The following is a 15,683-nucleotide window of genomic DNA, read 5'->3' on the forward strand; positions in this document are numbered from 1 at the left end:
TACAGAAAACTCAATACGGAACCCGCATTTCCTGTTCGACTTCCGAGGCGAGTTCAAAAACCGAAGCATTTACTTCCAGGTTTACAGTGTTCGAGTTGTGAAACGTTCATCAATGGAGACGTTCAAAAACCGAGGTACCACTGTACTTTTATAGTAGCATTGGCAGTACTTTTTTTCTAGAAAAATAGGTGCCTGTATTCGCCATGAAGTTGCTACAGTACATACCACACTTTTTAATAATAATAATAATAATAAGAAGAAGAAGAAGTGCCGGTACTGTGTACCCTTGAGTACTCCTGAGTACCCCTTGGGGGAAAAAGCACTGAGTGTAGGATAGACAGTATAATAGGAGTAAGCATAATCTTCTTGTAATCATTACAACTCTTTTTAAGTCTTCAAGGGACATTGCTTATGTAGCCAAAACAGCACTACCATACTCAAGAGGGAGGTATTGGGAGACTCAGGGAGGAGGGAGCCTGAGGTATGCACAAGTATAAAACATCTTTATTTAAAAAAAGTGCACGTGTGCACTCACAAAGAGAGCCGGAGAGGAGGATGAACCAAAATAAACACGAAGGTGCGGGAGCTGGTGGGTGAAGCTGCCCACTTGCCTCAAGACCTGCATTTTTACCAATAAGACTTAGAACTGTGCTAGTTCTTGGCTCTGCTGATTCTTGGGGGAGGAAGCAAAAGGTGGACGACTGAAGAACAAGCTGAAAAATACAGAAAGAGATGGGTTAGAGAGGCAAGTAAGGAGAAGGGACAAGCACTCAATGGAAGCAGAGGGAAGGGGGCTATGGAGTGAAGAAGAAAGAGGCAGGTCATAGGAGTCAAAGCAAGAAATGGAGGGCAGAGAAGGTAGAGACAGAAGTGAATAGTTGTGTGTGTCGTACGCAGGATCTTTAGCACTTCCTTGCTTTTTCTTGCCTGCTTGGCGATCATGCACAGCCTAGACACAGAGGAATAGGCCCCCACTCTTTTTCACAGGGCTCCCTGTGCCCCACAGCTACCTGGGGGTTCCTCTTGGTTGTCGTCTAACCTCCCTGGCACACATTTTATTGAGAAATAGCTGTAGGGTTCCATAATTAGCCCCCCTCTGCTTTCCTGAACACACCCAAACAGGTTGGACTGTTCCTTTCTTTGTTTACTGACCCATTTTATTTGGTGCCATCCCACTGTGTTGCCCTCACCCTTCCCCAGATCCTCATGATCCTCCTACCAGTTGGATTATTGGCCTTGGATGTGGGGGGAAATTACGTTCAAATCCCTGCTCTGATCCAAGGCTCACTTGAGGGTTCTTGATCAACTCATCTGCTTAATCTCCCTCCAACAGATGCATTAGAGGTTAAACACTTCTTATAGGAAAGATAGAATACCAATAAATTTATGACTTTGATATAGACTTCAGCTTTGAGACTATTGCAGGGCCAGGCTTGCACAAATTACTGTTGCTTGCCATGTGAATGGTGCCTTCAGTACCCAGGTTTACTTTTCACATAAATAAAGTATAGAATGAACAATGGGGCTTGAGGACATAAGGAAAACTTAATTATAGAGAAATGTTTTCTAGCAAATACATTTCAAGGGAGGTATAATCAGAAAAGTAGATTGCCTTTGTATGGATTTTGTGACAATTTCCATCCATTTCAAAAAGTTTCAATGACCTTCTGTCTCTGAATATTTTACACTGACTCCACCCCCCTCCAAATATTTATTTTAGGACAAGACCCGAGTTGTGTCTCCTATAATTGATGTGATTAATATGGACAACTTCCAGTATGTGGGAGCATCGGCTGATTTAAAAGGAGGTATGTACCTTCACTGGAATATAGGATCTTCCCGGGACCCCTAAATGTGAACACACCAAAGTATCACAACATACAGCTGAAATCGAAAAAAAAAGAGTTGGGGTGTTCATGTTGAATCAGGTCTTTTATGGCATAGTTTTGAATGAATACCTGTTAAGTTTGTTTGGGGTTTTTAAAAAAAGAAATGTTACTTTCTGAATTGAAAAATCTGCTAGAAATGGTGGATCTTTATAATGACTTCACAAAAAATGTAAGGCTATACTTAAGCCACGAAAACAGAAGTGTTCAGGAGATATAAAGTGGGATGTTTGTACCTCATATTTAAGTCCATATATGCCAGAGTAGCATGCATGGAAACAGAATATACAATGCCTAGTTCTTTTGCTATTTCTCTCTGTTAGTTGATTTTAAATGTTGCATTTGTATGAACTACATTTGTGTGAAGTTTATTGCTGTAATTAGCTTTGGAGATCTTTTGGAGAAAGCAACAAATAAAATAACAAGATCAAGAAGCAGAATGTTCAGTATATCACCACTCCTCGTAAGAGGGCTTCTGTAAACCTGAAACAGTTATCTTACAGTCCTGATCAGGTTTTACAAGGGCTGAACTGGATTTCGGGAAAGGGAAAAGGGAACAGAAAAGCCCTTTCTCTTCTCTTCCCATATCCTTGAGGCCTTCCCCTCAAAACCATTCATGTCTTCTAGTTTCAGATAATCATTATGAGCAGGTGATGGTGACTTAATTTCCTTATGGAAGGGGGGGGGGAGAGACTTCTTTATGGTGTTGTCCATTTTAGCTGTACAAATCATCTTGGTACACAATTTCCATTTAGCCTTAAAGTAGGTGGAACTTGTCTGATCAAATTGGGCTGATGCATCCATGTCAGATTACTTTCCTTAATCCTGCCAGCCCTTCAAGGTATCTTATACTCGATGTTTTTCGTTCTTGCTCCAGAAGAGCCCCCTAATGCCTGTTCTCGTGCATACAACTTCTGGCTCAATAATAGCTGGGAAGCAGTTGCATTTATTCTACTGTTTGGATTAAGAACATTCTGTGCCAAATTGCTATTTGAAAAAGCATTTTAGTGATCACAACACTACAATTAGTGCTGTGCAAAATTAGTATGCAAAATGCTTTTCTGATGAAGGATCTAAGTACAATGAAAGTAAGTTGAGCTTGTATCTTAATTGGTATATTGCTTCTGATAGCCTACAGATCTGCTAAGCAGAGGAGGGCATATGAATAAGAATAGCACATGTATACACATGTAGAAAAAACAGCTGAGACTCATTTTGCTTCTATCATACTAATTAGCCTATTATGCATATGCACATTTTACCATTGGACTTCATTTTCAACTGAAATTCAGTGAATTATTCTGACACTTCTAACCAATTTCCAGTCCCCTTGTGTATAGTCTAGCAAGATAAGCAGAGTCCCTTAGGGAAATAAAATGGCTTCTTGTACAAAGTCTCAAATTACAGAAAAATATTAAAATGCTTCTGGACGGTGTTTAGGTATGACTTGGGAAATACATATTCCAAAAGTATGCCGCTTTCCTTCTGGGGAAAATAAAATAGTTCTTCATCAAAGGAAAGTTTGGAAATGCATAATTGTCTAACTTTTTAGGTGTCAGATATCCAGCAATTATAAAAGGATTATAAATTACACTGTTGTGGCACATTCAGAATATTCATTATTGCAATCATCTGGGGTAACAAGAATATCTGTCTCTCCTGTATTACATTTAAATTGTGCTTTTCCACCCAGGAGAACAAGTTGAAGAACATGGTTCTTCCCCTCCCTGCTTAACTTCACAACAACCCTTTGAAGTAGGCTAGGTTGAGAGTGTGTGGCTGGCCCAAGGTCAGTCTGGGGCTTTCAACTTGGGTCTTCACAATCCTAGCCCTACACTGTAATCACTGATTCTTTGTTAGTTGAAGCTTGTCTGTAAGCTCCATATCAGCAGATTTTCTGTAACAGCTGGTCTCTGCGCATGTGGCCCTGGAGTTATGGTTAGTAGTTGCAAGCTATTTACAAGCTCCTAACCATAACTCCAGGATGCAGGTGGCTCTGTGGTCTAAACCACAGAGCCTAGGGCTTGCCGATCGGAAGGTCAGCAGTTCGAATCCCTGTGATGGGGTGAGCTCCCGTTGCTCGGTCCCAGCTCTTGCCAACCTAGCAGTTCGAAAGCACGCGGGGCAAGTAGATAAATAGGTACCGCTCTGGCGGGAAGGTAAATTGTTTGCCAGAAGCAGCTTAGTCATGCTGGCCACATGAAGCTGTCTGCAGACAAACACCATCTCCCACAAGTTGTTTGCGACTGGACTTAACTGTCAGGGGTCATTTACCTTTACCTTTAACCATAACGCCAGTAGTTATGGTTGCAAGCTATTTCTGACTGTTTTTGCAGAGCAGTGGGAATAATTTACATCTCACAACTATTGTCCTAATTTAGCATTAGTAATTGAACAAATGCACAGGGAAAAGCAGCCTTAATTTCATTCTGATTTCCCCTAGCCCAGCCAGAGCGGAGGCAGCGGTCTCTCTTGCGCATCCCAGTAATGGGCTCTGATCTTGGTCACTTTGACCCTCTAAGTGCACACAGAGAGGAACAGACAAGCCAGGACCTCTGTATAATATTACATCTTAACCTGGAATTGTTACCTCGGTCTGTAGCTATTATTTGTTCTTGGCTCGCTCATTGTGCTTTGTTGCAGCAAAACAACACGGTCCCCGATTCATTCATAACACTGTTTCCTCTCTGCATCAGCAGAGAGGAAACAAACAACCTCAAAAGATGCATTTGTTGTTAAACCCTTAGCTGTTGTTTACAAACCGCACATGGTTCCATGTTACGTAAATGAGCTGGAAATCTCATGCATTCTTCCTGTTCTTGCATTCTCCTGCACAACGGGACTTCCACACTGTTTAATTTAACTTTAGAACCCTTGCTTGTCATTACATGCAAACGAGAAACCATAGATTAAAGCAAACTTTTGTCTGTTTTAAACCATGGGTCCAAAAACTAAAAGAAACAAAATGTTGTAATATCCGATCTGCACTTTTGTAACTTTTTCTTTTCCCTCCCCACCTCCCCACTGTCTCTTAGGCTTCGACTGGAATTTGGTATTCAAGTGGGATTACATGACACCTGAGCAAAGAAGAGCACGGCAAGGAAACCCAGTTGCTCCCATAAAGTATGTTCCTGCCACCACCCTTCCCCTCACAAAACAATGTTGTGGTTCTTAGTAAGTGCAATTTTGAGTTACCATCTCCCCAGGTTATGCTTGGCAGACTGCTCTTGAATTACTTTGCACATCACAAACTCTAAATGCAGGAGGAAAGTCTTGCAAATTAAAGTCTCAACTTGAAATATGGCAGGCTGGTACTTGAAGTCAAATATTGCTCACTGTGTATTAAATACCAGAGCTTTGCTGTGGTAGTGATATTGAGTCATCTGAGACTTAACATTGGAAAACATAAAAAGGTATAACCTTCCATTTAAGGTGAGGTTGAACTGCCCGCAAGGAAGGAGAAACTGAAAACTGTTTTATGAAGCTTAGTGATTTTCTGTTGTGCACAACATACCAAGAAAGTAATATAGAAAATTAGTTAATACAAGACTCCTTAAACAGTAGGGGTCTCACAAAACGGATAGTGTACTAATTTAATTCATTCTTTAGTTGCTGCTTTACCCAAATAGCATAAAGTGAGCATACAAATTATTCATGTGTACACAGTTTGATTCTTATTACTATTGAACTTTTAAACTATTAACTTCTAAACCAAGGATGGCTAACCTGTGAGCAATCTCTGGCCTCCCAGAAGGGTTTCTGGTGGGTCTTTGGGGCCCCCCTCAATTTTTGCAGCTTTTTTATTATTATTATAATGGCACTGAGACTGTGTTCCTTGGCTGTTTGTGTTTTGTTGTTTGGCAGGGCTGAATTTCCTTTGTGCAGTCACTGCAAGAGGCAGCTGCCACTTCCTTTATTAAGAGCTCCTTCCTCTTTAAGGAGCTTCTGCAATGCTTAGCATCCTTTGTGCCAATGCCTAATGAGTGAAGACATATGTCTGTTCCCTAGAGTAGCTGAAGTCACTGGCTCTTGCTGGGCAGGATGAGCAGATATGGTTATCTAGCTCAAAAACAGAGATTTGCTATGATCTTGAAATAGATTGCTGGTGGTGCATCCTTCCCTTCCTTTCCTTTTCCCTTGCCACCCCCTTCCCAGAAGGGAGCAGCACTCTGAAGCAAACAAAACATAACACAATCAACATCTCATCCCTTAGCCTTCTAAGGTGGAGCTTCCCTCTTCCCTTGCATTCTGCACCCACTGCCTGCAGGGAGGAAGAGAAGATGCAAGTTTGGAATGAGAGTGGAGCCAGGCTGCTGAGACTGGTCCCAGCTGCACTTTGCATCTCCTTGGGATCAAGGGAAAAAATAATCCAAAAAAGGAAAGGTTGAACGTGCAAAGTACAGTCCTTGTGGTTGCTGCTTTGATTTACCCCTCAGGCAAGGTGTTTTCCCAGCTTGACTCCCCTCCCATCTCAATTTGTGCCTGATACTGGCAAGTTTGGTTTTTGTTTTCAGTTTAACGTGTTTTCAAAAACAGGATTCATTTTTAGCTTGGTGTGGTTGAGTGCCCCACACCCACCCGCCGCCGGAAATAAAATGGCAGCAGTCTGAACTTTACATGGCAAATGAGAGCAGCCTCTGGGGTGTGTGGTTTGCATGAGCTGGTGTGTGGATTGTGTGAGAGAGCAAGAGAGGGCTGTCCACACCCACTTTGGCCACACCATGGTATGTACCCTTCAGAGGGCTGGCCAAGGGTGAATAGATAGTCCTTGGGCCAAGAAATGGTTAGCCACCCCTGTTTTAAACTGTTGCACTGTGTGTGTTCCATGCAGATCCTAAATTTAGTTCTCTGCATAGAACACTCTTTCACGGGATATCTGCCTTCACTTTAAATTCATGTAAATTTCCTTTCCTTCAGAATGATACACTTAAAAGTTGGCAGGGGATCTCCTACAATTCCAGTGGTCAGAGGTGTGGGATTTGTGTGCCACATAAGTTGCTATCCCTCTCCATGAACACAAGAAGCAGAATAACCAAATGTACATAACTCATATCTAAGGCGAAGAATGTTTTGAGCAGAATATGCATTATCCTGAATTTAAATCGATAAATGGGATAGATTTGTATGTTGGTTTGTAAAATACTTAAAGAACTTCAGAGGGCAAAGAGTTGTATTTTCACATATCTTAAGCTATAACTTACTCTAGGGCACATCATACTAATTTATGATAATATGCAGGAGCAGGAAGGAGGCTTAACAAGCCTTGGACTCGCACGCTTCTCCCCCACTTCTCTCTGCACAGTCCAAAGGAAGACTGCAGCAGAATTCACTTTCAGTTTGAATTTCCACTTCTTGTATAATCTGAACTAGGGATCCTAGTTTCTGGCTACTTATGGTCTGTTTCAGAACAAGCGTGCAGATAACATTTTTCAATTTCTAGGAATAGCCACTTCTACTTCCAAGAAATCTGAGAAATGGTTAACCAGGAATCAGTTTTAACCGCATTAGTTACGTGATAACATGTTTCAGAGCGGTAGCATGTTCAGATAGCTAGAACTGAGCAAAATGGCCTATTTAAGGTATGAACAGAAAATGCTTTGTTGAAGAGTCTTCGTATCCGATTATCCTGTGCCAGTATGTAATGTTCAGTTTCCCTCTTTTATCCCTCCTGTCTCTTTAGAACACCAATGATAGCTGGTGGACTCTTTGTGATGGACAAATTTTATTTTGAAGAGCTGGGAAAATATGATATGATGATGGATGTATGGGGTGGAGAAAATCTAGGTAAGAATTTTTCTGCATAGAATTCTCTCTTGAAGAAAAGCAAATTATACTGTAATCTAATTTTTGTGAGTTCATGGCCTTTAGTTCACTGTCTGGAGTGGGTTAAAATGACAGCTAATACTTTAAGTGGATTATTGGCAAAAATTCAGCCACAACAGGGCTGCATTCTAAAATTAGAGCTTTATGTTGAAAAATAAAAGCTGAGAGGACTTCTTTGTACAAGGGAGAAGCAGACAAAAACTAAAGGGATTTTAGCCTTTAAACAAGTCATGCATAATTTGGAAACACCATTCTGTGTTAATTAAAATGTTGCAAAAGTGTCTCATTTAGCAGGGTTTAAAAAACGTTCCACACTTTTTAAAACTTAAAGTTGGGCACACACAGTTCATGGGTTTAATTTTCTTGTGAATACTTTAAGGAATCTATTGTAAAGTCGTTACTTGAGGGATGAGCTAATTAATTTTGATTATCATTCCTAGTAGACACTTGGCACCTTAGCCGAAGATGGATTGTGATTTTATAGTTCTATTACACCGTCAAATATTGATCCCACCCCATGCCCACTTTAGTTATTGGTCCTTATTTCAAGGTGTTAATGTAAGAGTCAAGAAATACGAATGTCCACATAGTTATGGTAGCCTATTGAATGTTGGAATTTAAACATTTTTAATTACCTAATTGTAAGTGGGTGGACATTTTAAATAATTTGTACTGATGACATAAGCTTTTCCTTTTTACTGTATTAGGAAAGAAAGGGAGTAAATTAACCTGATCCAAAATGGGAATTTGAGAGGTGAAGTAGCAGGTTTGCCGTAAGTGTTGACATGAGGGGCACATAAAAATAGCACAGGGTAGAAAGAACTGGAACAAAAGTAGCAATTTTGTTCTTATTGATTCTGAGGGAAGTGGTTGCCATCTACATTGCTGCAGTATATAAGAATATAGAAACCACGTGGGAGAGACAAGCTTGATTCTTGCACAAATGTGTCCCACCACCCCTGACATTGATGTGTTTCTTATCATTCATTCTTGCTCTTCTAGTGTGATGTTGCTTCAGTGTGCACAAATTGCTGAAGCAAAATGGGATAATAACCTCAGAAGACTAGGCAACCGCACTGTTTCCATAGCCTACAAATCCATATTAAAGAACAAAAAAGGAAATAAAATAAATGGGAAATGTTGATTCAGATATTCCTGCGGATTTGTGCATGCACAGCCCCTCTCCCATCACAATATTTCCTTTTGTCAATCAAGTAATAAAAACTCTCCCAACTCCCTTTTTTCAGGACACAAGAAAATCCCGAGAAATTTCCAGGGATTTAAAAATATACATACTGTGCATGCATTGCGGGCAGTGGGAATGTTTGGAGGAACAGAGAACTATTTCTGCATTCTTGTCTTCTTCTTTTTTATTATCTATTGCTTGTTTCCCAATGACAGAGATTTCATTCCGTGTTTGGCAGTGCGGAGGGAGCCTAGAAATAATTCCATGCAGCAGAGTTGGCCACGTGTTCCGAAAACAACACCCTTATACCTTCCCAGGAGGAAGTGGTACCGTTTTTGCAAGGTAATGGTCAAGAGATTGCTTTAAGTAAACCAATGGAACCAAAGATGAGTAGCTTATAATTAGCTGGCTGAGCTCTTTATCAAAGAGTAAAATGCTATTGAGGCTTTTAAAAAGTCTTTGCAGCTTAAACTACTGTCAGAATAACTAAATGAGCTAACCTTTAGCAAACATTCCCTGGTATAGAGCAAAAATTCTGTGCTACACTGGTGGTATAGTTTTTCTCCTTCAAAGACCAATGACATCAGTCGAAAAGGTTGTTGAAGAAAGTAACCATATTATAGAAAAGTGCTGGGATACAAAATCAATTTAGGGAATTCCAATATTACCAGTATCGATGATCAAACCAACCAACCATTGAAAATGTGACAAGTCCTAATTGTAGTTAGAAGGTTTAGGGGTTGATCTCACTGATACAGCAAATCTTTTAGAAGTTAATTTTAGGCTAGTGTAGAAAAAGCAAAGCTGAACATGACTAGTTAGGCCTACCTAGCTACCATGTTCATGGTTAGGAAGGGCAGTAGTCAGAAAAATGAAAGTATATTGCCAAATATTTGTGTAAGTACTTCCACCAATAATGTTTATTTTATTGCCTGTTAAGATAAAATAGAAGGTTTTGAATAAATTCCAGTGAGCATGAATCAATACATATTGAATTAATAAAGGTCTTTGGATTTCAGCATGTTTCTATGGCAACGAGAAAAAATTGGGAGTCAAAATGTAGCCGAATATGTCAGAGTTGTTAGCATAAAAGAGGAAGAGTGCACATATGCCCATATTTGGTATCAAGGTCCTTGGGTTAGCCAACACTGATCAGATGCTAAGTGTATCAGAAGTATAGTAGGACATGAGATCAAAATGAATCCTCAAACAATATTACTGGGAGCAATAAAAAGACAAATTGGAAAGGAACATGTCGTGCTACTTGTGAGCATGTTAACCTCAAAATGTATCTTACTGACAACAGCACAGAAATCAGTTTTTCTACAAACGCTTGGTCAATGGAGAAGGAAGATCCTCATTTTTTTGAGCAAGATCATGACCTAAAGGAGGGGAAGAATGAAACTTGTCTATTATTTTGGTTCCTGCAGCATCTTTAATGTTCAAGGATCTGCGGTACTCAGATAGGAAGGGAATAAGGACCCTGCCACATTAATAAGAGCAAAAATAACATAACATACCGAATTATATTTCCAGAAATACACGTAGAGCAGCAGAAGTCTGGATGGATGAATACAAAAATTTCTATTATGCAGCAGTGCCTTCAGCCAGAAATGTACCTTATGGCAAGTAAGTGTAATTACTCCTTTCCTATTGTTAGTGCATTTTGAGATTGCCTTTCGGAGCTGGCCTGGATTTAAAATATTATAAAGTTAATGCTAAAAGTATCGTTGACTATAGAAATACAGTTTCACATGTCTCCAGAGAAGGGCATCAGTGAAGGTTTCAGTCCCACCTTATGGTCAAAGATAAGAAAGATTTGAGGGAAGCTCCCAGAATCCTAGAATTTTCTGCACCTCGCTCTCTCCCTTAAGGGAACTTGGCTTCCTGGCCTCCCAGGCTCCTCCTTGCTGCTCTAGTGGTGGTCAGCTAGCCAGAGAATGTGGCCTCAGGTGGCACTAACCAACCTGTAATCTGCGGAGCCATTGAGGCTTCTGTAGGGGAAGCGGCAAATGGATGTGAAGCCAATTACTCTTATTATCCAGGAATGCCTCCTAGCAGCACTCAGACCTCCTGACTGAGGCTAGTGATTGCCCCTTTCCTTATAAAGAGTGAGGGCTTAAGGATACTGTGTGACAGCTCGCAGCGTTCCCTTTTAGAGGTTTTGCATTCTCCCCAGTCCTCTGAGGATGGGCAGTTTATGGTTTTGTGGTGTTGTTTTTTAACTCCTTCACTCTCCCCTGCATCCCTCTATTCAGTCCGTTCAGCCTTCTGTGCCCAGTAAAATCCCTGTTTGAAGCGCTCTACCAACTGCTTCTCAGGCTCCTATCTTTCAGCTTACTACTGACATTCTCACAACAAATACAGTGGTGCCCCGCAAGACGAATGCCTCGCAAGACGGAAAACCCGCTAAACAAAAGGGTTTTCCGTTTTTGAGCTGCTTCGCAAGACGAATTTCCCTATGGGCTTGCTGCGCAAGACGAAAACGTCTTGCGAGTGTTCCGATTTTTTTACGCTCCCCCCCTTTTTCTAAGCTGCTAATAGCCTTTTAGCCGCTAAGCCGCTAAGCCTTTAATAGCCGCTAATCCGCTAAGCCGCTAATAGGGTTGCTTCGCAAGACGAAAAAACCGCTAGACGAAGAGACTCGCGGAACGGATTATTTTCGTCTTGCGAGGCACCACTGTTGGCAGATACATATGTGGAGCTAAGGGGTCACATTACTGCTATCCTTTCTGACTTGCCTGTGGCAAAACCTACTTCTGTCTTGCCTTCACAGAACGGACAGTGTGATCAGTCACAGCTCCACAACAAAAGGGTCTCCCATCCACATTAAGCCTCCACATTGGGCTGAACTTGCTCCAGACTCCCGTAACCCTTTTGACATTTCCCAAGGGACAGCTAATATTTATCCATTATTGCAACACCCTTCTCTAGCACCAGCGTTGGGCTCACTGGATTCCTTCGTTAACCCCGAATATGACCCAGGGGAGTGGAGTGAGGGATCTTGGGTGGAAGAACAAACCTCATACTTTCTATTTAACATGTTCCTCACTGAAGCTCTTCTCCAGCAACAAGAGAAAGAAGCGTTGGTTCACGCCTGAAACGTAGTTCAGTGTTGCTGGGTGAGGGGCATCAGGTCTCGCCCTGTTTTTGGCTGCTCAATTAATCACCATAGTTTATCCAGCTTAACATGCTTTTCCCATTTAGTTATTGTTAGGGAAGTGGGCATTTGTTCTTTCGGTGTATGTTTCTGTGTCTTGTCTGAGCAACCTGTTGGAGCTTGGCTAGGACTCTGGAAGCTTTCCCTCAAGTTCTCTTTTCTGCCTTTGACCACAAGGTGGCACCCTGAGTGATGCTCTTCGTCCAGCAACACAGAACTACCCTTGAGATAGGAACCAATGGTTCTTTTTAGATTGTGCCAATTTAAATATAGCTGATAAACACTGTTTCTCTCAATAGTATTCAAAGCCGAATGGAGTTGAGAAGGAGACTTAACTGCAAACCATTCAAATGGTATCTTGAAAATGTGTACCCTGAGCTAAGGTGAGTCATCTATTTTATACAAATGGTGTTTGCTGTTGCTTTTCAGCAAATTGGGGAGTGGGGACGATGACTATCCTTTCCTCATTTAACTTTTATTTTGTGACTTTGGTCCATCTGTTTTAATACCTTCAAAATGCAGCTTGTACATCAAGTGTGACAGTGTTGCTAGGAATAGGTTTGCTGCTTTTGTAAATCCACATAAACTAAAACACAACACATAGCATATACATGTTTGTTTGTTTATTTCATTTCTATCCTACCTTTCATCTAAGGCAGGCTTCCTCAAACTTGGCCCTCCAGATGTTTTTGGCCTACAATTCCCATGATCCCTAGCTAGCGGGACCAGTGGTCAGGGATGATGGGAATTGTAGACTCAAAACACCTGGAGGGCCAAGTTTGCCTATGCCTGATCTAAGGAGCTCAAAGTGGTGTCCTGTACTGTTGGCCGGAACAGGAAGCAAAGTTGCCTTTCTGCCATTTGGCCTAGGCTGGAATAGGAGGCTGCTTCAGAGGCCAGCCGTTGCTTGCCAATCACAAAAGCTAACATTTCATGTCCCTATTCCCATCTGTACCTAAAAAGCAGCTGAAGATTGGAATATACAAACCCAGATGGCTTACTAGACTGGGCCCCAACCACAAAGTTTCTGGTTCAAGCCATGTATTTCCCATACTATATAAAAGTCACATGGATAATTTTTTTTCTTCTGTGTGTGGTCACTTCTAGGGAAATAATCTGGAACTCCTTATTTCTTATCAACTCCTTATTTCATACTCATAATTACTAAAGTAGATAGAATCCCTGTTTTTCCTATTGTGCATATAAATATGAATTTAACAGGGTGGGGTGAAAAGACATTGAGGAATAACTAATTCATGTTTAGTTAAGGGAGTTTCTGCCCTGACAGTACTTTAAACCAGATCAGTGTGAAGAAATTTCTCATCTCTTGTCAATTGTCATTCTGAATGCAGTTCAGTTTATTTTAGCTGCTTCATCAGGTGTGTTATGGGGAGAAAGGGATTTGAAAGAATATTTTGAATGCCTCTATTAAAGGATACAAGGCAGATAGATGCACAGCACATTGAGTATTTTTCTGCTCTCTGCTGTACCTCCATAACTGTGTTTGAAAACCTGCTTATTGGAAAACTTCCTGTGGTGCAGTTGGCTGTTGTTGCGTCATTTATCTTCAAATCCAGGGGAATTTAAAATGCCGTTTTGGTGGAGGCTGAGAGAGCTACCAACAGGAAAGCTCTAGAAAAGAATTGCATTGTGTTGCCTCTGAATTTTACTCAAACATAGAGTAGTTTTCAATATTGACGGATGTTTGGAATTCTAAACTATTTGGTGGTGTTTTACTTTTCAGGGTACCTGATCACCAAGATATAGCTTTTGGGGCCTTGCAGCAAGGAACCAATTGCCTTGACACTTTAGGCCATTTTGCAGATGGCGTCGTTGGTGTTTATGAATGTCATAATGCCGGGGGAAACCAGGTTAGTAATCACAGGTTCATAAGTGGCAATAAATAAAATTCACTACATGTTAGAAACAAGACTGATGGGAAAATCACATTTTATATTCTTTATCACCCCAAAGAAAGTAGGTTTATTACTATATTACTCTTTTAAGTCTTTTAGACCTGCCTATTTGGAAATTCATTGTTAAATTGTGTTTTCTCACCTTTCCTTCTGACGTTTGCCAAATATGGCTTTGTGAATTTCCGTTTGTGTTGAGGAGATATGACACGACAAACGAAAGGATACTGGATAATTTAACTTTTGTGGGCTGTAAATAGGCTTAACTTCTCATTGTTTGTGCAGCTACAGAAACTTAACATATAGACATTTGAAGTATTCATCCTTCTGAGACTTGGCCTGCAAGCATTTTTTTTTTTCATGTTGAGGATAAGGTGGGTGAATGAATGGGTTGAGTGTATATGCGTGTGAGAAAGACATTCTTCCTTTTAGAACACGGATTTCCATTAACAGCTCTTGAACCTCAGGGTTAAACATAATTAAACAGCTACCAATGAAATGGTGCCTTAAACGAGAGACACAAAGCTGACATTTTCAAAATTCATGCCTTTTTGCTTCACTTTGAGATGATGTGCAGAGGTGATGTCAATAAACTTAGGTATTTATTTCCATATCCCATGCCGTGCATGGGGGATAGTTTGGCTGAGTGAAAAGAAAAAATATCTGGCATGGCTACAGGAGCACAAATTCCCTAGGCTGAAGGGGAAGAAGAAGAGTTTGGATTTGATATCCCGCCTTTCACTCCCTTTAAGGAGTCTCAAAGCAGCTAACATTCTCCTTTCCCTTCCTCCCCCACAACAAACACTCTGTGAGGTGAGTGGGGCTGAGAGACTTCAGAGAAGTGTGACTGGCCCAAGGTCACCCAGCAGCTGCAGGTGGAGGAGCGGAGACGCGAACCCCGTTCACCAGATTAGGAGTCTACCGCTCTTAACCACTACACCACACTGGAAGTGGAGTGTGCCCTAAACTGAATCCAGACAAAATAGCCTGGATTCTGGTACACAACAGCCCTCAAGCAATGGATGTATTAAGTACCTGCGGTCATCTTTTGCAGCAGAGTTGCAGTCAAATTGTTCTCATCTTGCAACTTAGCGCTGCAACTTCAGTTGCCTTTTCTCCCTTGGCTTGTGAAGGTCATTGTTTGGGAATGGCTCCATCTTGTGGTCAAAGGCAGGAATGGAACTTAAGGAAAGTAGGCAGCTCCCACAATTCAGATCACTCTGGCCTTTTTTTCAAAGCAGAATGCTTTCCTCTAGCTCCTGGCCCTTACTTCTCCTTAAGCTTGATAATTTTATCTTTTTCTAACTGCAGCCATTCATTAAATGCCTCCTCCTTGTTCCATTCTCCTCTTGGCTACCCATGCTGCCTGCAACTCAGAAGCCCTCATTCTCTGCAGCCCTCCTTTCCCTCCAGCCTAGCCTGCTGTTTTCTTCCACAGCCTTTTTTCTACATTTGTTTTGCCTCAATCCTTTTCCACACTGTCTCCCTCCCTCCCTCCCCATTCGCTATGAGTGTTGCTCCATTTTGGAAATACTTTAAGCTGCCCCAATAGTTGAGGAGCGAGTCTCCACTTAGGCGTGTCAGATCATGTGGGAAATAAAATTAAGCTGATGGAATGAAAACCAAGATTAATTGTTCGTTAAACATACAACCTTCTACTTGGGAAAGATATGCTTGTAATACCCTTTAACATCTCATGCTTCACATAGTTTTTC

At 41.2% G+C, this 15,683-nt stretch overlaps 1 protein-coding gene and 1 long non-coding RNA gene across 2 annotated transcripts in view; one reads left to right on the forward strand and one right to left on the reverse strand.

Moving 5' to 3' along the window:
* GALNT2 (polypeptide N-acetylgalactosaminyltransferase 2) overlaps positions 1–15,683 on the forward strand; it is a 70,359-nt gene that overhangs the window by 48,411 nt on the left and 6,265 nt on the right. The window contains exons 8-14 of the mRNA XM_082217013.1: positions 1,721–1,808; positions 4,922–5,009; positions 7,567–7,670; positions 9,111–9,237; positions 10,432–10,524; positions 12,355–12,438; positions 13,800–13,926. Of these exons, the coding sequence (XP_082073139.1) occupies positions 1,721–1,808; positions 4,922–5,009; positions 7,567–7,670; positions 9,111–9,237; positions 10,432–10,524; positions 12,355–12,438; positions 13,800–13,926 (711 nt within the window). The remainder of the gene's footprint in view (positions 1–1,720; positions 1,809–4,921; positions 5,010–7,566; positions 7,671–9,110; positions 9,238–10,431; positions 10,525–12,354; positions 12,439–13,799; positions 13,927–15,683) is intronic.
* Positions 1,978–4,897, reverse strand: LOC309529220. The gene is made up of 2 exons (XR_014218135.1): positions 4,180–4,897; positions 1,978–3,863 (listed from the first exon to the last, which is right to left on the reverse strand). It is a non-coding gene; the product is annotated as an uncharacterized lncRNA (long non-coding RNA).

This window comes from Podarcis vaucheri (genome assembly GCF_965113315.1).
Source record: "Podarcis vaucheri genome assembly, chromosome: 3".
In the NCBI taxonomy this organism is placed as follows: Eukaryota; Metazoa; Chordata; class Lepidosauria; order Squamata; family Lacertidae; genus Podarcis; species Podarcis vaucheri.